At 45.2% G+C, this 24,297-nt stretch overlaps 1 protein-coding gene across 2 annotated transcripts in view; it reads right to left on the reverse strand.

Annotated features, from left to right (window-relative positions):
• Nucleotides 1–24,297, reverse strand: part of LOC144479683 (spindlin-1-like) — a 108,824-nt gene that overhangs the window by 39,725 nt on the left and 44,802 nt on the right. For both annotated transcript variants that reach the window (XM_078198697.1, XM_078198698.1), the window contains exon 2: nt 3,481–3,528. In XM_078198697.1, coding sequence (XP_078054823.1) covers nt 3,481–3,528 — 48 coding nt within the window. The remainder of the gene's footprint in view (nt 1–3,480; nt 3,529–24,297) is intronic.

The raw sequence follows: 24,297 nt of genomic DNA on the forward strand, positions 1-24,297 counted from the left end.
AAAAATTAAATTCAAACTCCACCATCTGCTGTGGCAGCATTTGAACCCGGGTCCCCAGAACATTAGCTGAGCTTCTGGATTGGTGATAATAACACTAGGCCATCACCTCCCCTTAAAGTAAATAATTATTTTCTTAAAAGCATTAAGATACTTTAGGTTTAAACGCAGCATGTCTATGTTATCATTGTGAAGTATCATTTAGATGGTGATCTTAATTATGAATCCATTGCCACTACATATGAAAAACAAGGTCTCTCTCTCTCTCTCTCTCTCTGTACAGAGAGCGAGCTTTGAGCCTTGTTGTGGCCAGCCCTGAACAGAAAAACGTCCTTGAATCTTAGCCCAAATTAAAGAATGATCTCAAAGACAAGGCCGAAGCCGAAAACTGATTATTCAAATAATAGACTTCTAAATATTCTATTCAGCATCCAAATAGCTATTTTTAAATATGATCTACTTCATCTGTTTAGCCCTCAACAGCTCACCAAAGGGCGGCACGGTGGCTCAGTGGTTAGCACTGCTGCCTCAGTGCCAGGGACCTGGGTTCGATTCCCAGCTTGGATCACTGTCTGTGTGGAGTTTGCATGTTCTCCCCGTGACTGTGTGGGTTTCCTCCGGGCGCTCCGGTTTCCTCCCACAGTCCAAAAGACATGCTGGTTAGGTGCATTCGCCATGCTAAACTCTCCCTCAATGTACCCGAACAGGCGCCAGACTGTGGAGACTAGGGGATTTTCACAGTAACTTCATTGCAGGGTTAATGTAAGCCTACTTGTGGCACTAATAAATAAAGTTTAAACTTTAAAGCTTGAGTGGCCCTCCAACCCAAATAATTGCTCACCCCTGTTCTTCAAGGTTGTTTTTTGCCCGATTCAGAATGCACAATTTACAATGTTCACCCTCAGTTTAGATGAGTTGCAGCTTACAGCCGTCAGATAAGCAAGTAATAAAAGTAAAAACTGCAGATGAAAGCATGGCTATAAATCAGTTTTGAACCAAATGGGCAAAGAACACTTGATGAATACAGCGAAGGGGAGGGATGGACAAATGTAGGCCATCTGATCCACCCACCTCATTAGAGTTTATACAGCACAACTCTGGCTTCTTACAAAATAATTGCTTCCATACTGTCCCCACATCAACAGCTCCACAAAGGGTCCAAGGAATTAAACCAATGTGGATCAGAGTCAGCCAGATCACAATATCCAAAGTTTTGGTTTGTATTTACTTTTTGGATCATGTCCAGGGCAGTAGGGAGAGGAAAGAAGGTCGAAATTAAAAAGAGAAGGGTGGAATTAAATCAGAATTCCTGATCACGGGGGAAAGGACCGTTGCTGGAAGAGATCGAGTTTGCCTTTGATGCCCCTTGTGGCAGGCACTCTGTTTCTGGGCTCAGCTAAGACTTGTTAATCTGGTAAAATGGTGTGCAGTGCTGAAGGAAAACCCATGTGACAATGTCAAGGTAAGAGATGTTTTGGAAAATATCAATTCATTGAATCCATAAAGCGTAAGAGGATGCCATTCAGCCCATTGAGTCTGCACCAACTTTTCGAAAAAGCATTTTACCTAGGCCGTCCCCACCCTACCCCCATAGTGCTGTGCATTCACCATGGTCAATCCATCCAACCTACACATGTCTGGACTGTGGGAGGAAACCGGAGCACCTGGAGGAAACCCACACGAGGAGAAAGTATAGACAGTCACCCAAGGCCAGAATTGAACCCGGATCCCTGGCGCTGTAAGGCAGCAGTGCTAACCACTGTGCCACCATGCCACCTCTCCTCCCTCTCCAGATGCTTTTATGTTTCCTTCTGACAAAGATTAAATGCATTTATTTAAAAAAAACGCACAAGCTACCAAATTATTTTATAAGCTGATGATTCTAAATCGAATTTTTCACAAAAGGAGTCTCGGTGGGAAGGTCAATTTCTGTGAGCCATATCCTCGGAGCTGTCAAACCCTTTGGCAAAAATAAAATTAAACTTATTCATGCGTGACATTCTAATTCACCAATGGCTATGCTATGTAGAAGCATCTTTGAAGTCATTAATCTCCATCTGTGTTCATTCGCAAGGCAATGTGTTACTTATAAACACTGCATGACGTGGGAGTGTTAGACAGACTTTCAACTGCTGGAGCCAGGTGTTGAACAAAAGTAGTGTCCAGAATACCAAACTGCATCCATAGCTGGAAATTCTTTTGCAATTCTCTCAATTTTTTCAGGCCCCACTTCCACCCCCACCCCATTCCCTGAAGATGCCAATCCTTGGTTGGGTATACATGCAGAGAATTGGTAGCCTTCCAAATCCACTTATGCAAGTGACCAATTTTCATGCAGAATCAGGACAGAGGGGCATTGATAGGTGGATTGACTGAAGGGGACCTGCAACAGCCCTCAATTCTGTCCCCGAACTAATGCGCTGGCTATTGGGGGCAAAAGAGGAACAATCAAGAGTGGGACGTCTGGCTGACTTCTCCAAACCAAAGGATATCGATATTGATTGCGCCTGCACCACTCTCACTTCTGCTTTGGCTCAATGCAGACCAAGATTCATGCTGGGACTTACCTGGTCTGTACAGTTCATGACTGGTTTGTATTTACCCAATGAGCCATTGGAGGGGTTCGTCAGCAATTGTGCTAACTCTATGCATTGTTACTCTGCACACAAACACGCCATTTGGCCAAACTGGACCACAAGTGTTCATGCCACACACAATCCTCCTTCCCTCCTCCTACTTCTCACTCTGTTAACATTACCTTCTATTCCTTTCTCCCTCATGTATTAATCTAGGTCTATAGGTAACACATCTATACCAACCCTGATGGCACAGTGGTTAGCACTGCTGCCTCACAACGCCAGGGACCTGGGTTAAATTCCAGCCTTGGGTGACTGTCTGTGTGGAATTTGCACATTCTCCTCGTGGGTTTCCTCCGGGTGCTCCGGTTTCCTCTCACACTCCAAAGATGTGCGGGTTAGGTTGATTGGCCATGATAAATTGCCCCTTCGTGTCCCAAGATGTGTAGGTTAGGGAGATTAGTGGATAAATATGTGAGGTTACGGGGATAGGGCCTGGGTAAGATGCTCTGTCAGAGTCGGTGCAGACCAGATGGGCCGAACGGCCTCCTTCTGCCGTAGGGAATTCTATGATCGACCTCCTTTGGCAGCTTAAAGTATTGTACTGCCTGTGAAGTTCAAAATTCTGCAACTTCAATAGCACTTTCCTTTAGCAATATGTTGTCCTGAAGACCCACACCTTACTGATGCCCATTGGCACACACGTGTGCAGGAGATAAAATCCAAACCTCTGTCCCCTGGTCCTAAAACTCCACAGGCCCCAATTGTAATAGGCCTCTACTGGGACCCTGGTGATCTCTCAAGCAATCCAGAATTTCTAATGGGTCTAGGTCTTGACCTGAACTGCCCCAGCGACTGAATCAAGGCCACAAAGAGCAGCATTTTGCTTTACAGGCTCCCCACTTACCGATGAGGCTTCTTTCTCTTCAACATGTTCACATGAATTCCAGTAACTCTGCAAGAGATCAGACAAGAAAACATTTGATTACTTTAAAAGCACAAGTTCCAGCCCTCCACAGCGCACACAGCCAGCACTTGCTGCAACAGCTGTGTTTACTCGTTCAAATGGCCTAGATTAGTCTTAGACTTGGCTTTTCAATTCTCAACAAGAATGGATCTAAGAGCCAATGATCTGGATCCTTGGTCCACACTGAAATGGAATAAAATGTGGGATAAGGGAACGAGAGTGAAAAGTAACAGGGTGTGTGGGTGGTTGGCAGTGGATTTTTAAAGCATTTTATGGAAAGTTCAAAGATAAAAGTTTGTGCAATGGAAAATTTAGAGCAGAATGCTCAGACCTGACCATTCCAAATTTAGTATTAAAAACAAACACCAGCTATGACTCAGGGAGCATTAAAAGTAAGACAGACAGCCCCAGAATTCTCCAAAATAAAAAACAAACAATTCTGGTTGCCTGCACTTATTGTTCAATCTGAAATCTGCAGAACAATTTAAACTTGTGCAAGTTAGTTTTAAAACTAGAGCCAAACAAAATAGTAGCAACATATGTGAGCTCAGAGTGGAATTTCCATGATTTGTGCTCCAGTTACTTGCCTTCCGGTTATCCACCAAAATATTTGCATCACCAAGTCTTGTGAGAGCCGTCATCTTGTTAACATAGCCCATTATTTTATTTAATCTATGTGCGTCACAATTAGGCTTACCATTCACTGAAGCTACTGTGAAAATTCCCTAATCTCCACACTCTGGCACCGCCTGTTCGGGTACACCGAGGGAAAATTTAGCACGGCCAATGCACCTAACCAGCACGTCCTTCGGACTGTGGGAGGAAGCCGGAACACCCGGAAAAAATCCACGCAGGCAGAGGGAGAACATGCAGACTCTGCACAGACAGTGAGCCAAACCAGGAATCAAACCCGGGTCCCTAGCGCCGAGAGGCAGCGGTGCTAACCCACTGTGCCGCCCCACCATTATCCCCAATCGGTTCAACTGTGGCATAAATCGACCCACAGCATAAAGCAAATTTGGTCCAATTTATGATATTTATGCTCAACTGAGCCATTAACTCCCAACTTGTATGGTATTGCTGTATCAAGTAAGCAAGAAGAAAATTTATGAGATTCATCAATTCCCATTATCCATCAGAACGTCTCCCCAAATCAGCAGGTAATGAGAGTTCTGCTGTTATTTCTGGATGAGTCAAGGAATTGGTCAAAGATACCAGAGGCAAGTTTAAATTCTGCATCTACTGTAGTCTTTCCATCACACAATGAAAAATTAATATATCGGATTTTGTTCGGACGCATTGGGCAGGATTTTATAGTCTCGCTCGTCCAGAAACTATAAAATCCCGCCCGAGGTCAACAGCCCTTCCCATTGTCCGCCTCTCACCCGCTCCGATTCCCGTGGCGGGCAGGCCGGTAAAACTCCGGTCATTATCTTCTGCCAAGCTAATAAATTCCTCTGAAGAAAGAGGTGGGGGAGTAGCAGTATTAGTTAGAAAGCATATTACAGCAGTGCAGAGGGAGGACAATTCAGAGGGGTCGTGTAACAAGTCACTGTGGGTGGAGCTCAGAAACAGGAAGGGCGCAGTCACTATGTTGGGGGTATACTACAGGCCCCCCAACAACCCAAGGGAAGTGGAAGAACGGATATAGAACCATAGAAAATTACAGCTCAGAAACAGGCCTTTTGGCCCTTCTTGTCTGTGCTGAACCATTTTTTGCCTAGTCCCACTGACCTGCACTTGGACCATATCCCTCCATACCCCTCTCATCCATGAACCCGTCCAAGTTTTTCATAAATGTTAAAAGTGACCCCGCATTTACCACTTTATCCGACAGCTCATTCCACATTCCCACCACTCTCTGCGTGAAGAAGCCACCCCCTAATATTCCCTTTAAACTTTTCTCCTTTCACCCTTAACCCATGCCCTCTGATTTTTTTCTCCCCTAGCCTCAGCGGAAAAAGCCTGCTTGCATTCACTCTATCTATACCCATCAAAATCTTATACACCTCTATCAAATCTCCCCTCAATCTTCTACGCTCCAGGGAATAAAGTCCCAACCTATTCAATCTCTCTCTGTAACTCAGCTTCTCAAGTCCCGGCAACATCCTTGTGAACCTTCTCTGCACTCTTTCAATCTTATTTACATCCTTCCTGTAACTAGGTGACCAAAACTGTACACAATACTCCAAATTCGGCCTCACCAATGCCTTATATAACCTTACCATAACACTCCAACTTTTATACTCGATACTCCGATTTATAAAGGCCAATGTACCAAAGGCACTCTTTACGACCCTATCCACCTGTGACGTCACTTTTAGGGAATTCTGTACCTGTATTCCCAGATCCCTCTGTTCAACTGCACTCCAGAGTCCTACCATTTACCCTGTACGTTCTACTTTGGTTTGTCCTTCCAATGTGCAATATCTCACACTTGTCTGCGTTGAATTCCATTTGCCATTTTTCAGCCCATTTTTCTAGTTGGTCCAAATCCCTCTGCAATCTTTGAAAACCTTCCTCACTGTGCACTGCATCTCCAATCTTTGTATCATCAGCAAACTTGCTGATCCAATTTACCACATTATCATCCAGATCATTGATATAGATGACAAACAACAATGGACCCAACACCGATCCCTGCGGCACACCACTAGTCACAGGCCTCCACTCAGAGAAGCAATCCTCCACAACCACTCTCTGGCTTCTTCCATTGAGCCAGTGTCTAATCCAATTTACTACCTCCCCATGTATACCTAGCGACTGAACCTTCCTAACTAACCTCCCATGAGGGACCTTGTCAAAGGCCTTGCTGAAATCCAGGTAGACAACATCCACCGCCTTCCCTTCATCCACTTTCCTGGTAATCTCCTCGAAAAACTCTAATAGATTGGTCAAACATGACCTACCACGCACAAAGCCATGTTGACTCTCCCTAATAAGTTCCTGTCTATCCAAATATTTGTAGATCCTATCCCTTATCACACCTTCCACCTATGTCAGGAGATAATGGATAGGTGCAGGAAAAATAGGGTTGTTGTAGTGGGAGACTTCAATTTCCCTGGTATAGACTGGAAATCGCGTAGGGCTGGGAGTCTGAATGGGGAGGCATTTGTAAAATGCGTACAGGAAGGTTCTTTGGAACAATATGTAGATAGCCCGACTAGAGAGGGGGCTATACTGGACCTGGTACTGGGGAATGAGCCCGGTCAGGTCTTCAAAGTTTTGGTAGGGGAACATGTGGCAAATAGTGACCACAATTCTGTTAGCTTTAGGATAGTGATGGAAAAGGATGAATGGTGTCCCAAGGGTAAGGTGTTGGATTGGGGTAAGGTGTTGGATTGGGGGAAGGCTAACTTTAGTGGGATTAGGCAGAATTTGGCAGCTGTTGATTGGGACAGGCTGTTTGAGGGTAAATCCACATCTGGCATGTGGGAGTCTTTTAAGGAACAGTTGTTAGGGCTGCAGGATAGGCATGTGCCTGTAAACAAGGATAGGAAGGGTAGGATTCGAGAACCGTGGATAACCAGGGAAATTGAGCGATTGGTCATAAAGAAAAGAGTGGCGTACGTTAGGTCCAGGCAGCTTAAAACGGAGGGAGCTCTGGAGGAATACAAAGAAAGTAGGAAAGAACTCAAACGAGGAATTAAAAGGGCAAAAAGGGGTCACAAAATGTCCTTGGCAGACAGGATTAAGGAGAATCCCAAAACATTTTATTCATACGTTAGGAGCAAAAGGGTTGTCAGGGAAAAAATCGGACCTCTCAGGGACAAAAGTGGGGAATTATGCTTAGAGCCCAAAGAAGTAGGGAAGATCCTAAATGAATACTTTGTGTCGGTATTCACAAAGGAGAGGGATGTGTTGACTGGGAGTGTCTCGGAGGGGAGTGTTGACCCGTTAGAGAAAATCTCCATTACAAGGGAGGAAGTGTTAGGTTTTTTAGGGAATATAAAGACTGACAAATCCCCAGGGCCTGATGGAATCTATCCCAGGCTGCTCAGGGAGACGAGAGATGAAATCGCTGGGCCTCTGACGCAAATCTTTGTCTCGTCACTGGACACAGGTGAGGTCCCAGAGGATTGGAGGATAGCTAATGTGGTCCCGTTATTTAAGAAGGGTAGGGAGGATAACCCGGGTAATTATAGGCCGGTGAGCTTGACGTCCGTGGTCGGGAAGTTGTTGGAGAGGATTCTTAGAGATAGGATGTATGCGCATTTAGAAAGGAATAAACTCATTAACGATAGTCAGCATGGTTTTGTGAGAGGGAGGTCATGCCTCACTAACCTGGTGGAGTTTTTTGAAGAAGTGACTAGAATGGTTGACGAGGGAAGGGCCGTGGATGTCGTCTATATGGACTTTAGTAAAGCGTTCGACAAAGTCCCTCATGGTAGGTTGGTGCAAAAGGTTGGATCTCATGGGATAAAGGGGGAGGTGGCTAGATGGGTGGAGAACTGGCTTGGTCACAGAAGACAGAGGGTGGTAGTGGAAGGGTCTTTTTCCGGCTGGATGCCTGTGACTAGTGGTGTTCCGCAGGGCTCTATATTGGGACCTCTGCTGTTTGTGATTTATATAAACGATCTGGAAGTAGGTGTAACTGGGGTGATCAGTAAGTTTGCGGACGACACGAAAATGGCTGGACTTGCAGATAGTGAGGAACATTGTCAGAGGCTACAGAAGGATATAGATAGGCTGGAAATTTGGGCAAGGAAATGGCAGATGGAGTTCAATCCAGATAAATGCGAAGTGATGCATTTTGGTAGAACTAACGTAGGGGGGAGCTATACGATAAATGGCAGAACCATAAAGGGTGTAGATACGCAGAGGGACCTGGGTGCGCAAGTCCACAGATCCTTGAAGGTGACGTCACAGGTGGAGAAAGTAGTGAAGAAGGCATATGGCATGCTTGTCTTTATAGGACGGGGCATAGAGTATAAAAACTGGGGTCTGATGTTGCAGTTGTATAGAACGTTGGTTCGTCCGCATTTGGAATTCTGCACCCAGTTCTGGTCGCCACACTACCAGAAGGACGTGGAGTCTTTAGAGAGAGTGCAGAGGAGGTTTACCAGGATGTTGCCTGGTATGGAAGGGCTTAGTTATGAGGAGAGATTGGGTAAACTGGGGTTGTTCTCACTGGAAAGACGGAGGATGAGGGGTGACCTAATAGAGGTGTATAAAATTATGAAAGGCATAGATAGGGTGAACGGTGGGAAGCTTTTTCCTAGGTCGGTGGTGACGTTCACAAGGGGTCATAGGTTCAAGGTGAGGGGGGGGGGGGCAGTTTAACACAGATATCAGAAAGACGTATTTTACACAGAGGGTGGTGGGGGCCTGGAATGCGCTGCCGGGCAAGGTGGTGGAGGCAGACACACTGGGAACGTTTAAGACTTATCTAGATAGCCACATGAACGGAGTGGGAATGGAGGGATACAAAAGAATGGTCTAGTTTGGACCAGTGAGCGGCGCGGGCTTGGAGGGCCGAAGGGCCTGTTCCTGTGCTGTATTGTTCTTTGTTCTGCATAATTCAAAAACTTCGCGTTCCAGCTTTTGACAGTACAGGTTTAAAAATTGTCGAAATGGTAACCTATCTTTTACTTAGCAGATGCAAACAGGCCAGCTATGCATTCGCTTCAGTTCCTGTTTTGATCATTTATTTTGATATCTAACATTTGTAGTTTTCTTATCATCTCTGGCGCACTCCAGCTGCAGTGTGTACCATTTTAATTTGATTTATTGTCACATGTATTAACATACAGTGAAAAGTATTGTTTCTTGCACGCCATACAGACAAAGCATACCGTTCATAGAGAAGGAAACGAGAGAGTGCAGAATGTAGTGTTACAGTCATAGCTGGGGTGTAGAGAATGATCAACTTAATGCAAGGGAAGTCCATTCAAAAGTCCATTCAAAGTTTCACCTGTTGAAGGAGCAGCACTCCGAAAGCTCATGTTACCAAATAAACCTGTTGGACTTTAACCTGGTGTTGAGAGACTTCTTACTGTGTCCACTCCCAGTCCATCGCCGGCATCTCCACATCATTCCGACCATTTGTGGAAGTGTGGTGACTGTCTCTTTAAGGATCAATCTGCAAAGTAAGGATCACATGACCCAGGGAACCAATCAGGGAGCAGGATGGGGGGGATCATCCTCGTCAGCATGGGCCTTCTATATTCGGAACCATCCCGGGAGCTGGTTGCAGCCACAAGGCTGCAAACCTCTATAGTTTTAACCTGTAAATAAACGAGTTGTCTTTTCCCTAAACTGGTAAATGAGCACCTTTACACTTGGCGACGAAAATAAAAAAAAAATCCTCAGACTGAGAGTATCCAGTTAACGTTGAAGTTGAGAAATGGAAAGAGTGGTTACCAAGATGCCCCTCTTTGGGCAAATAGATCATTTGACTCCTCCACAGAGGACTGGACACAATACGCAGAGAGCCTGGGGTATAACTTCCAAGCAAATGCAATAGAGGAGGAGGCAAAGCACAAGGCAATTCTCCCGAGTGTGTGTGTGGGGAACCCAAATTCATAATCTGATTCATGGTCTTTCAACTCCAAGCTCACCGCACTCCAAATCATTCAGGGAGCTTGTGAAATTGTTGAAGTCACATTTCCAGCCTAAACTATCAGTCAAATGCCAGAAATTCAAAGGGGTGAGCCCCAGGTGGGATGATTGTATTACGACACAGAGGCTAATCCCCTTTACCTCACGTCCACGAACATAATTGGACTTTGTTCAGGATTTTATGGCTCTGTTCGTCCCGAAACCATGAAATCTCACCCGAGGTCAACAGACCTTCCCACTGTCTGGCTCTCGCCCACTCCGATTCCCATGGCGGGCAGGCCGATAAAATTCCAGACATTGTGGGAAGATGTTATCTGTTCTCAATTAATGGTTAGAGGTTCATTAATAAAAAGGCCTGATACTCGCTTTAAGTGAATAATTAACAAGCTATTTTACTTAAATATCTAGGAACTTTAACTGAAGATGTAACATATTAATTAAAGAATGGTTCGACTGAACTGCTGTTCAGATAAAGACAAGGATCATTCAGTGTTAAAACAGTAATAACCGAATCTTAGTTACTCTCAAAAAACTATAAACAGCCAGGGCTGATAGCTTGGAAAAGATTTGGAGTTCTTTAGTAGTTGTCCGCAGTCTGTAAACGCTGTCTGATTTGGTACTTTCCACAGGGCGGCACAGTGGTTAGCACTGCTGTCTTACAGCACCAAGGACCCGGGTTCAAATTCTGGTCTTGGGTCACTGTCTGTGCGGAGTCTGCAAGTTCTCCCTGTGTCTACTTGGGTTTCCTCCGGGTGCTCCGGTTTCCACCCACACTCCAAAGATGTGCGGGTTAGGTGGATTGGCCATGCTAAATTAACCCTAGTGTCAGGGAGATTAGTAGGGTAAATGTGGAGTTACGGGAATAGGGCCTGGGTGGGACTATGGTCGGTGCAGACTCGATGGGCCAAATGGCCTCCCTCTGCACTGTAGATTCTATGATTCGAGGGTGAGTTATCTCAAGATCTGTCTGAAGCTGGCAGAGTTAAGAACTAACTGCTCCAGTTGATCTAACTACCCTTAACTGCTTCAGGTAGTCTGGCCCTGCTGTTGGTTGAACTCGTGGCTTAACCCCTGGTGGAACTGAACTCCAGGCAGTTGTGTTCCTCTTTTATAATCCTTGTGATCCATCAACATTTCTGTACTCGGATTGGCCCAAGGTTGACAACAACAGCAAAATTCAAAGCTGATAGGTTCCCTTTAGCTGAGTGTCTTCTCTGAACTCATAGGCTAACAAAATGCAAAAACCTGCAGAGCTGGTTACCAAGGCAACCCTGATGCTTTTGGTCTGAGACAAATGTTGCCATTTAGAGTCTGCATTTTAAACATCTCAGCATTTAACAAAACCAGCTTTCAAAGGCACTGACACGACCAGCTTTTAAAGGGATGACGCACTCTTGTTCCCCTCTAGTATGTTACATTCTTTACCGACATTCTGTACACCTTTATAAGCTCAGCTTCACAGCAATTGCAACTTATCACTAAACTGAAACAGATATCAGATTATTGCGATTTTGGAGCCACCTTGAATGATACGTTATTGGGACAGATTAGTCTGCGGGCTGAATTCAACAGAGGTTACTTGCAGAGGTCAATATAAATTTTAAATGAGCAATGGAGATGGTGCAGGCTATGGAAAGCACTGAAGAAGATGCACAAGAGTTCGAGTGTGCAAAATGATGCCAATAACCATGAGGGCGGGAATCTGCAGTCAGTAGTGGCACCAAAACTGAAGTAGCTGCGAGGTCGGAAACAAGTTCAAACACATAAAAAGGCATGAAGATTTAGAAAAGGCAACCAATCAGCAAAGTTTTAAAGCAGAATGTTACTGATGTTAAGGTAACCACTACCCTGAATACTGCTGGTATAAGGAGGCGGAGTGCTTTTTTGTCCTAGGACAAGCCACTTAAGGCATAGATGATTATGTGCCAAGTCTACCGAGTAGCCGATTAAATAATGCATGACTAGTATACAACGTGGAAGAGTTTAGCACCAACGATTTAAATAGTTACTCACTGTTTATTATAAAAGTGGGCAAAATAGCGCCTATTACTCTAATGCTCCCGGTAAATGGGAAGCCTCTTGAGATGGAAGTGAATAAAGGGGCATCAGCTCCTGTGTGATAGGTGCGTTAGAGGAATTCAGAAAACCCTGGGATTTAAAAACTAATAAGATTACGAAACAGGAGAAATTAACTTGGACTAAAGACCACAATGTGCCTTAGACTTATTTTAAGTTTAAGCTTATTTATTTATTAGTCATAAGTAGGCTTACATTAACACTACAATGAAGTTACTGTGAAAATCCCCGAGTCGCCACACCCCGGCACCTGTTCGGGTACACGGAGGGGGAATTTAGCATGGCCAATGCACCCTAACCAGCACGTCTTTCAGATTGTGAAAGGAAACAGGAGGACCGGAGGAAACCCACGCAGATCTGCGCAGACACAGGGACAAACACGAAGTTACTACTTACATAGAGACACACATAACTACTGCCATAGAAATCAAACATGTATTTTAGATTTAAACAAGTATTTTTGAATGTATTCCAAAGGAGAAAATATTCAAAAAAAGAGAAAGTGCTGGAAAATCAAAGCTTGGATAAAGGGTCATCTGGATGCAAAACATCAGCTTTTTTCTCTCCTTACAGATGCTGTCAGACCTGCTGAGATTTTCCAGCATTTTCTCAATTGGTTTCAGATTTCAGCACCTGCAGTAATTTGCTTTTTAAAAAAAAATGTATTATTCACCTTGGCCAAAATGCAAACCGTCCTGGAGCATAATGGGAAGAGAGCTAAACCAGTTAGGCCACATTCTTTGGGAACAATAAGCCACAAAATACAGTTATATATTGATATTATGATGCTACTGGGACTTGATCGTTTGAGTTATAAGGAGAGGCTGGATAGACTGGGACTTTTTCCCTGGAGCGTAGGAAGCTTAGGGGTGATCCATATGGGAAATAATGAGGGGCATAGATAAGGTAGATAGTCAACATCTTTTTCCCAAAGGTAGGGGTGTCTTAAAACTAGAGGGCATAGGTTTAAGGCGAGAGGGGAGAGATACAAAATTGTCCAGAGGGGCAATTTTTTCACAGAGGGTGGTGAGTGTCTGGAACGAGCTGCCAGAGGTAGTAGTAGAGGCGGGTACAATTTTATCTTTTAAAAAGCATTTGGACAGTTACATGGGTAAGATGGGTACAGAGGGATATGGGCCAAACGCAGGCAATTGGCACTAGCTTTGTGGTAAAAAAAAAGGGCAGCATGGACAAGTTGGGCCGAAGGGCCTGTTTCCATGCTGTAAAAACCTCTGATTCTATCAGAAGAAAGTCATGGGGAGTTCAGATTCTCATACTTTAGAAAATGAATAGAAGTATTCACAATGTATATAAAGTATTTAATTGCTATTGATAATAAAGCAGAACGAGGCAGTGGCAACATCACCTTTTCAACTCTGTGGTTTAAGGTGAGAACGCAACCTTTGAACCTTGCTTTTTTATAAGTGAGGTTGCTTAGTAACAGTGGGTAGGAACATTCCACGACCTATAGACCAATGAATTCCGGAATTCTGCTGGAAGGTAGGATGCAATTGGCCAAGGTAAATAATGTGTACTAATGCAATTGGGGCATCCAGTTAGGATGACGGGGGAGGCGGGCATGATGTGGAGATGTCGGCGTTGGACTGGGATGGGCACAGTAAGAAGTCTCACAACACCAGGTTAAAGTCCAAGAGGGTTATTTGGGAGCACGAGCTTTCGGAGTGCTGCCCCTTCATCAGGTGAGTCAAATTGGTGGGGTAGTCAGGAGAATTGAAGTGTCAAAAATGTGTAACCGTTTTGCCATTGCTTTGTAAACTTCAGGAAGGAACAAAGAACAAAGAACAGTACAGCACAGGAAACAGGCCCTTCGGCCCTCCAAGCCTGTGCTGCTCCTTGGTCCAACTAGACCAAGCGTTTGTATCCCTCCATTCCCAGGCTGCTCATGTGACTATCCAGGTAAGTCTTAAACGATGTCAGCGTACCTGCCTCCACCACCCTACTTGGCAGCGCATTCCAGGCCCCCACCACCCTCTGTGTAAAAAACGTCCCTCTGATATCGGAGTTATACTTCGCCCCTCTCACCTTGAGCCCGTGACCCCTCGTGATCGTCACCTCCAACCTGGGAAAAAGCTTCCCACTGTTCACCCTATCTATACCCTTCATAATCTTGTACACCTCTATTAGATCTCCCCTCATTCTCCGTCTTTCCAGGGAGAACAACCCCAATTTACCCAATCTCTCCTCATAGCTAAGACCCTCCATACCAGGCAACATCCTGGTAAACCTTCTCTGCACTCTCTCCAACGCCTCCACATCCTTCTGGTAGTGCGGCGACCAGAACTGGACGCAGTACTCCAAATGTGGCCTAACCAGCGTTCTATACAGCTGCATCATCAGACTCCAGCTTTTATACTCTACCCCGTCCTATAAAGGAAGGAGTTGGTGTGTCCGGCTGCCTTTCTCAATAAAGAACGTCTTTAACCAGCATACTGGCTTTTGCGAGTCTTTGTATTTAACTGTTTAGCGCAATACTTAACACCCGAGAGAAAACCCCCCCTCCGCTTATACATTGATAGTTGAGAGAAGGAGTTCAACCATTGAATTTGAAGAGTACTGCAGCCAAGTTAACAACTTTATACTGGAGAAATAAAAATAGTGGGCACTGCAATGGTTCCTTAAGCGATGGGCAACAATCTGCCTAACTCCCAGTGATCATAGCGACAGGCAAAGAACCAAGCCTTCTCAGCCATGACTGGAAATCAAATTAAATTGGACTGAGATTTTCCCAGTGCGGGAAGGAGAACGACTCAAGCTGATGAAGAAATAAGCGAGCACCTTCAATAATGAATTAAGCAAAATAAAAGGCCTGCAAGCTAAGATTATGTGGATTCAAAGGCAACCCCTCGATTCTTTAGGGCGAGACCAGGGCTATATGCTTTATGAGATAAAGTACATACGGCATGATGGAGCAAAAACTTGACCTCCTCTTGGGAAATAAGGAAGGGCAGGTGACAGAAGTGTACTACTATTACTCTACGAGTAACTTTCAAAAAAGATTTTGATAAATACTCGAAAAGGAAACATTTGCAGGGCAATGAAAGAAGAGTGGGATAATGGAACGAACTGGACGACTCTGGAATTGAGCTGACAAAGGCACAATGGGCCAAATGGCCTCTTTCTGTACTGTGTGAAACTATGATATCGAATAACACTTTCCAACAAACCACACCGTCTCAAAAAAAGGCAACAGATGTCACATCGAATCCACTTCCTTCCAAAAAGCCCCTGTCTGGGCATGACAGTTTTGCTGGTTAAAAGCGTGGAAAACCAAAACAGAAGACACATCCAATCATACTTTCAGGCATCACACATGCAAAAATTATTTCAGGCAGTGAAAAGCCAGCCACCTCTTTCTGACCTCAAGATCTGCCTCGAGACAACAAACCAGTGACTGGCCACAGCAAGGTGCAGCAGTTGGGTGAGGTGACCTTAAAAGGAACACAATAAGACCCAGTTTCACCATAGCAAAGGAAAAGACAGATGGGCTTGCATTTATATAGCGCTTTTTACAATTGCTAGACATCCCAAAATGTTTGCCAGTAAGGATTTCAGTACTGGAATGTAGGAAATGTAGGGTGGGACAGTGGTTAGCACTGCTGCCTCACAGCTCCAGGGACCCGGGTTCAATTCCAGCCTTGAGTCACTGTCTGTGTGGAGTTTGCACATTCTCCCTGTGTCTGCGTGGGCTTCCTCCGGGTGCTCCGGTTTCCTCCCACAGTCCAAAGATGCGCGGGTTAGGTTGATGGACCATGCTAAATTGACCCTAGTGTCAGGGGGATTAGCAGGGTAAATATGTGGGGTTACAGGAATAGGGCTCGGGTGAGATTGCGGTCAGTGAAGACTCAATGGGCCGAGTGGCCTCCTTCTGCATTGTGGTGATTCTATGAAACATGGCAGTCAATCGTAGGTTAGCACTGCTGCCTCTCAGCTCCAGGGACCCGGGTTCAAATCCAGCCTTGGGTGACTGCCTGTGTGGAGTTTGAACATCCTCCACGTGACTGCGTGAGTTTCCTCCGGGTGCTCCAGTTTCCTCCCATTGTCCAAAGATGTGCAAACGATATTTTTGGTGTCAAATTATGTTTGATAACACTTCTGCTAATCACCTTCAGACCTAAGTGTTTATGAAATGTAACTTGTTGGTGTTGTAGCAACCCCAGGCAGTGACAATGAGAAACCTTAAAGCCAAAATTGCTACTGTTGGCACATTTTGGTGCAATTCTTCACATTCCAAACATTGACCTCCTTTTTAAAAAAAAAATCACGTGACGTAGAGTTTCTGTTCTATAATTTTGCATAACACAATCATCATTGTGAAAATGACTGGAGTGTCTATTTCAGCATCAGCCACGTCTCAATTGGTAGCGCTGTAGTCTCTTGAGCGGGAGGTCATTAGACCAAAGCCCACACCAGAAAACAGGGCACAACAAAGCCAGGCTGACACTGCAGGGCAGCACTGAGGGAATGCTGCATTGTTAGAAGCGCTGACATCGAACTGAGGCCTTCGTTGCCCTCTCGAATAGATGCAAAAGATGCCATGGCATTATTCCAAAGCAAGGTAGGGTGCTTATTCCTGGTGCTGTGGTCAATAATTATTCCTGAATAAACATCACTAAAAACAGATGTGGCCACTATCACATTGCTGCTCTGGTGGGAGATGGCTATGAGTAAATTGGCTGCTGTGCTTCCTACATTATAACAGTGAGCGCACTTCGGGAAATCCTGAGATTGTGAAAGGCACTAAACCGGTGCAAGTCTTTTTCTGAAGTGCAGTAAGTAGTCTCATAACACCAGGTTAAAGTCCATAGGTATATTTGGTAGCACGAGCTTTCAGCGCTGCCCCTTCATCAGGGAGTTCATTCACCTGACGAAGGGGCAGCGCTCCGAAAACTCGTGCTACCAAATAAGCCTATTGGACTTTAACCTGGTGTTATGAGACTATGTACTGTGCCTACTCCAGTCCAACACCGACAACTCCACATCATTTTCTGAAGTTGGTTGAGGGATTGATGAGAGCAAGAACGCAACAGAACTCACCACACTGTATAAAATTCCTACTTGTAAAAACGTTCCAATAGTCAATGCCATGGAAAATTTGCTGGTAACATACAAATCAATATTTATATCCATCCTGGATAAACCTCAAGCTTCTGATCCTGTACAAAACCTTGTTTTACAGATTATTATTGCCCTGCATGGTTTCAACACTTTGAACAGAGTCCACAATTCTCAAACAGGAGAAACCAGTAGAGCAAGAAAGAACTAAAAGATGGGCTGGATGGATATGCCTACAGGCCCATGCACCCCCGGACATTCTCTCTTCCACCTTCTTCCATTGGAAAAAAGATACAAAAGTCTGATGTCACATACCCAACCGACTCGAGAACAGCTTCTTCCCTGCTGCCATCAGACTTTTGAATGGATCTACCTTGCATTAAGTTGATCTTTCTCTACACCCTAGCAATGGCTGTAACACTACATTCTGCGCACTCTCGTTTCCTTCTCTATGAACGGTATGCTTTGTCTGTAATAGCGCGCAAGAAACTACTTTTCACAGTATGCTGCTACATGTGACAATAATAAATCAAATTTTAAAAAAATATATCAGTAAGCTTGGGCATTCCAGTTCAAAAAACTGCACCTCAAATGGAAAGAAAGTACAAGACTGTTCTGGCTGGAAATAACGGCTGGGATTAAGTCAAGTAATTTTAATTTCCTGCTCTGGTTTCTACCCGCCCTGCTACTTTGACCCTTCTCACCACTCTCCCCATAAACTCAAACTCATTGGATATGCAGACACCTGACCCAAGCTTCGATGTGCCTTAATGTTACTGCCGATCTCAGTCCAAGCATTCTCGTTTGCCAACTTTTCTGCACGACTCAAATACATCATGCCAAACTAACTCTACATAGAAAGTAGGCCAGGCTCCGTTCATCTGGCAGCAGCCCATTGACCATGGCAAAGTAGGTCACTGCTGTTCCCAGGGCAAAATAAACACATAAGCTACATATGTTCCATTTTCCATCGTTCCACCATTGGCAGCCATGTTTCCATTCACCCAGGCACTAAGCTCCGGAATTCTCTCCCTAAACTTCGCCATCTCTTTCTCTCTCCGCCTTGGCGACTTTCCTTTAAAACCTCTCTCTTTGATCAATCTTTTGGCCACCTAGACTGATATCTTTGGTGTCAAATTATGCTTGGGGGATAACACTCCTGTGAATCACCCTCAGATTTACGCGTTGATGAAATGTAACTTGTTGGTGTTGTAACAACCCCAGGCAGTTCCAATGAGAAACCTTAAAGCCAAAGTTGCTGCTGTTGGCACATTTTGGAGCAATTCATAGAATTCTACAATGCAGGGGGCCATTCGGCCCATCATGTCTGCACCAACCACAATCCCCCCGAGGCCCTATCCACATAACCTGATGCATTTACCCTAGCCAGTACCCCTGACACTAAGGGGCAATTTAGCATGGCCAATTCACCTAACCCGCACATCTTTGGACTGTGAGGGGGAGCCAGAGCATCCGAAGGAAACCCATGCAGGCACGGGGGGAACATGCAGACTCTACAAAGACAGTCACCCAAGCCGGGAATCAAACTCGAGTCCCTGGCACTGTGAGGCAGCAGTGCTAACCACTGTGCCACCCTGGAATTCTTCACATTCTAAACTTTGAAACCCCCCCCCCCCCCCCCGCCCTTTTTAAAAAATATCTTCATGTGATGTGGGTACTGGCAAGGTTGACACTTGTTGCCCATCCCATTTCAGAGAGCAATTAAGAGTGAACCAGGTTGCTTTGGCTCTGGGAGTCATGTGTAGGCCAGACCGAGTAAGGGTGGCAGGTTTCCTTCCTTAAAGGGCCGTAATGAACTAGCTGGACAATTGGTCATAGCTGTCATAGTCATCATTACTGATAAGAACATTAAAACTGGCAGCAACATTTCTGTGCTTTGGAGGGGTGTGGGGAATAAGGAGGAGGAGGAAGGGAACAGAAAAGTCAAAGATGGCACTTAACCACCTGCTGCTGAAAGCGTGCATATGTGGATGACAGGACAGCACATATGGAGATCATTCAGCCCATCGTGTCAATGCCCGCTCTTTGGAAGACTATCTAATTAGTCCCATGACCTTGTCTTATCCCCAAAATTCTACAAACCTATCCCTTTCAAAATTATATGTAATTCCCTTAAGAATTTTGCCGTTGAATATGCCACCCTTTGAGGCACTGAATTTTAGATCAGAACAACTCCTAGTTTAAAAAAACTTTACCACTCCCTTCTGGTTATTTTGCCAATTATCTTACATCTGGATTCTCTGATTACCAACCCTCCAGTCAGTTGAAACAGGTTTGTCTTTATTAACTCTAATCAAAATCCTTCATAATGTTGATGCTGGCGAGGTAATAATTGGGTTCTACAGTGATGTCCTCCATAGTTGAATATGTATCCAATATTCATCATTCAGGCTGACACATGGTGAATGGCCAGTTGGGTGAAGTAGGAAAGAGTGTTTGGCAGCCATGGAACTGCATCACCAACAGCTTATACAGTATTTATGTAGCTCCTTTAACATAAAATATCCCCCGGTGCTCCACAAGAGAGCAAAATTAGACATCGAGCCACCCACATAAGATGATAATAAGCCGGATGGTCAGAAGCTTGGTCAAAAGCGGTAGCTTTTTAAGCAGTATCGTAGAGGTTAGGAGTTGGAGAGGATTTAGTGGGGAAAATTTCAGTGCTTAGGGACAAGAGCAGTCACGGCAAAAGTCACACCTTCAGAAGGCAAAGGAGGAAAAAGTGGTGGTGAATAGAGACATATGTTGGAGGCAGCACAGTGGTTCGCACTGCTGCCTCATAGCGCCAGGGACCAAGTTCAATTCCGGCCTCCGGTCACTGTCGGTGCGGAGTCTGTACGTTCTCCCTGTGTCTGCGTGGGTTTCCTCCGGGTGCTCCAGTTTCCTCCCACAGTCCAAAGATGTGGTCAGGTAGATTGGCTATGCTAAATTGACCCTAATGTTAGTGTTATGGGATTAACAGGGTAGATGTGTGGGGTTACGGGAATAGTGCCTAGGTGGGATTGTTGGTACAGGCTTGATGGGCCAAATGGCCGCCTTCTGTACTGTAGGGATTCTATAAGATGTGGAAGAACGAGTCCATTTCAAAGTACCAATGGTTGATGCCAAAGGCCCAGCTTACTGGACCTAATGACGGGTTCCATGTGATAGTAAGATCAAACAATTTTAAGAATATGCAAACGTGCATGAATGGGGAAAATGATCACTATCCCATCCACTGGATCGCACCATTTTGTTCAGGACCGTTCAGACTTCTTTCCCTATTTTCCTATCAAAAACTTAGATCGAACATTGGTTAGATCAGTGTTCAGGTTTCTATGTTACTGAAATGGACACAGAGGTGCTGGACAAAGTGCAAAAGAAAATAAGGATGGCACCAAATTCGATGGTTATTGAGGTGAAAAGGATCCAGTAACTAGCGGGAGGAAAATATACGTCATGAGTTGCGCATCGTCTGCACCTCAGAATCCCTACAGCGACCCAAGCCAGGAACTGAACCCGGGTCCCTGGAGCTGTGAGGCAGCAGTGCTAACAGTTATGCTACCATGCCACCCACAAGGCAGCAAGGATCACCAAGGCTGCTTAGGCAGCACCTTCCAAACCCATGGCCACTACTATCTAGAAGGACTCAGGCAGTAGTTAAAGTTAATTTATTAGTGTCACAAGTTACATTCAGACTGCAATGAAGTTACTGTGAAAATCCCCTAGTCACCACATTCCGGTGCCTGTTTGGGTACATTAAGAGAGAATTTAGCACAACCAATGCACCTAACCAGCACGTCTTTCGGACTGTGGGAGGAAACTGGGGCACCCAGCGGAAACCCATGCAGACACGGGGAGAACGTGCAGACTTCACACAGACAGTGACCAAAGCTGAGAAATCAAACCTGGGTCCCTGGCGCTTTGAGGCAGCAGTGCTAACCACTGTGCCACCGTGCTGTCCATGTAGATACATGGCAACACCACCACTGGTAAGATTTCCTCCAAGCCACTCACCATCCTGACTTGAAAACATACCGCTGTTCCTTCACTGTCACTGGGTCAAAATCCTGGAACATGCTAAGAGCACGGTGGGTGTACCTACACCAGAGACTGTTGCATACGCCATCCTATAAGGCACTGAATTTTAGATCACAGCAACTCCTAGTGTAAAGAAAAACGTTCAAAAAGGCAACTCTCCACTACCTTCTCAAGGGCAATTAAGGATGGGCAATAAATATAGGACTATAGAGCTTGTCGTACGAGGAACAGCTGAGGACTCTGGGTTTGTACTCGTTGCTGGAGTTTAGAAGGATGAGGGGGAATCTTATTGAAACTTACAGGATACTGCAAGGCCTGCATAGAGTGGACGTGGAGAGGATGTTTCCACTAGTAGGAAAAACTAGAACCTAAAGGGACAATCCTTTAATACAGAGATGAGGAGGAATTTCTTCAGCCAGAGAGTGGTGAATCTGTGGAACTCTTTGCCGCAGAAGGCTGTGGAGGCCGGGTCATTGAGTGTCTTTCAGACAGAGATGGATAGATTCTTGCTTAATAAGGGGATCAGAGGTTATGGGGAAAAGACAGGAGAATGGGGATGAGAAAAATATCAGCCATGATTGAATTGCGGAGCAGACTCGATGGGCCGAGTGGCCTTATTCTGCTCCTATGTCTTATGGTCTTATGACTAGCCAGCAATTCGCACATCCTGTAAATGAATTTTTCAATAATTATCAGGGTCGAACGTTGGTTAATAATGGTTTGATGCTCTCAATAAAACTCCCAAAGCCAAAAAGGGAACAATTTAAACTCGTCCCTACATATGGTAAATCATGTTTTCTTTAAATGTCAAAATTAACATTGAAGCAATTTTTACATTTTCCTTTGCTGTTTTCTCAGTCACTCGCTTTCTTTCCCCCTTTATTTCTCTGTGCAGCAGATTTGATATTTTTCAATTTCCTTCCCTGTCACTCCTCTCTCAGTTCATAAATCTCATTCATTAGGGAGACAGACTGTTGGTCCTGTTGTTTCCAGATGCTCGGCTGACTTCGTCGTGACGTTATTAGCTCACACTTGCAGGGCAGAGGTTTATCCAGCTGAAAGGATACGGGGGGAAAAAGTCTGACTAACAGGCCATGCCGAAAGTTGCCCCATTCCAATAAACTCTGAATGATTAAGTGGTCACACCCCATTGCTGGCATGAGGAATTTCTACCCAAGAGTAATTTTTGAAAAAACAATATTCATGGAACGTGCGCGTTGCTGGTAAGGCCAGCATTTATTCCCCATCCCTAACTGTCCTTGTGATAGTGGTGAACCACAACCTTGAACCACTGCAGTCCACCTAATCCAGGAACACCCAGTGTTGCTGGGAAGAGAGCTCCAGGATTTTGATCCAGTAAAGTGATGGCATTCATAAAATCCCGACAGTATAGGAGGCCATTTGGCCCATCAAGTCTCCATCAACAACTATCCCACTCAGCCCTTATCCCCGCAACCCCACGTATTTACCCTACTAATCCCCCTCAATTAACCTAACCTGCACATCTTTGGATTGTGGGAGGAAACCGGAGCACCTGGAGGAAACCCAAGCAGACACTGGGAGAACGTGCAAACTCCACACAGTCACCTGCAGCCAGAATTGAACCTGGGTCTTGAGTTCCCAAGCTTCGCCTGCCTTGACCTTCTATGTGGCAGAAATCACAGGTTTGGAAGGTGCCTAAGAAGCCTGTTGAGTTCCTGGAGTAAACCTGTAGATGGTACACACTGCTGCCACTGTGCATCAGTAGCGGAGGGAGTGAATGTTTGTGGGCTGCCTTGTCCTGGATGATGTTGAGTTTTTCAAGTGACATTCGAGCTGTTCTCATCCAGACAAGTGGAGAGCATTCTATCGCACTCCATAATTGCGCCTTTCAGATGATGGATACGCTTCAGAGTCGAGGTGAGTTACTTGCATTCAAATCCCCTTCCTAACAGCACTGTGGGAGTTCCTACAACACATAGACTGCAGCGGTTCAAGGAGACAGCACACCATCTGAAGGAAACTAGAAACAGACAATAAATGCTGGCCTAGCCAGTGATGCCCACATTCCTTGAACAAAAAAAAAATTCCCAATCTCTGTCCTGCTCTTGCAGACACAATACTCATATTGCTGGTCCAGGTCTGTTTCAGGTCAGTGCTAATCCCCCGGATGTTGACAGTGAGGGACTCAGCGATGGCACAGCCATTGAATGTCAAGGGAAGTAGGCTCTGTTCTCTCCTGCTGGAGATCATCATTGCATATGTTAGAGTACCAGATCAGAAATCCCAAGATGTATTATTACAGAGGGACATAGATAGGATGCAAGACTGGGCGGAGAAGTGGCAGATGGACTTCAACCCAGATAAATGCGTCGTGGTCCATTTTGGTAGGACAAATGGGATGAAGGAGTACAATATAAAGGGAAAGGCTCTTAGTATGGTAGAGGATCAGAAGGACCTTGGGGACCGGGTCCATAGGACTCTAAAATCTGCCCTGCAGGTGGAGGAGGTGGTTAGAAGGCGTATGGTGTGCTGGCCTTTATCAATCGAGGGATTGAGTTTAGGAGTCCGGGGATAATGATGCAGCTATATAAGACCCTCGTCAGACCCCACTTGGAGTACTGTGCTCAGTTCTGGTCGCCTCACTATAGGAAGGATGTGGAAAAGATTGAAAGGGTGCAGAGGAGATTTACAAGGATGTTGCCTGGATTGAGTGGCATGTCTTATGAGGATAGGCTGAGGGAGCTCGGTCTTTTCTCCTTGGAGAGACGAAGGATGGGAGGAGACCTAATAGAGGTGTATAAGATGTTGAGAGGCATAGAGCGGGTGGACTCTCAGAGGCTTTTTCCCAGGGTGGAAATGTCTGCTATGAGAGGACACAGGTTTAAGGCGCTGGGGGGTAGGTACAGGGGAGATGTTAGGGGTAAGTTTTTCACACAGAGGGTGGTGGGCGAGTGGTATCGGCTGCCGTCAGTGGTGGTGGAGGCGAACTCAATAGGGTCTTTTAAGAGACTCCTGGATGAGTAC

The sequence above is a fragment of the Mustelus asterias genome, chromosome 26 (assembly GCF_964213995.1).
Source record: "Mustelus asterias chromosome 26, sMusAst1.hap1.1, whole genome shotgun sequence".
Taxonomy (NCBI): domain Eukaryota; kingdom Metazoa; phylum Chordata; class Chondrichthyes; order Carcharhiniformes; family Triakidae; genus Mustelus; species Mustelus asterias.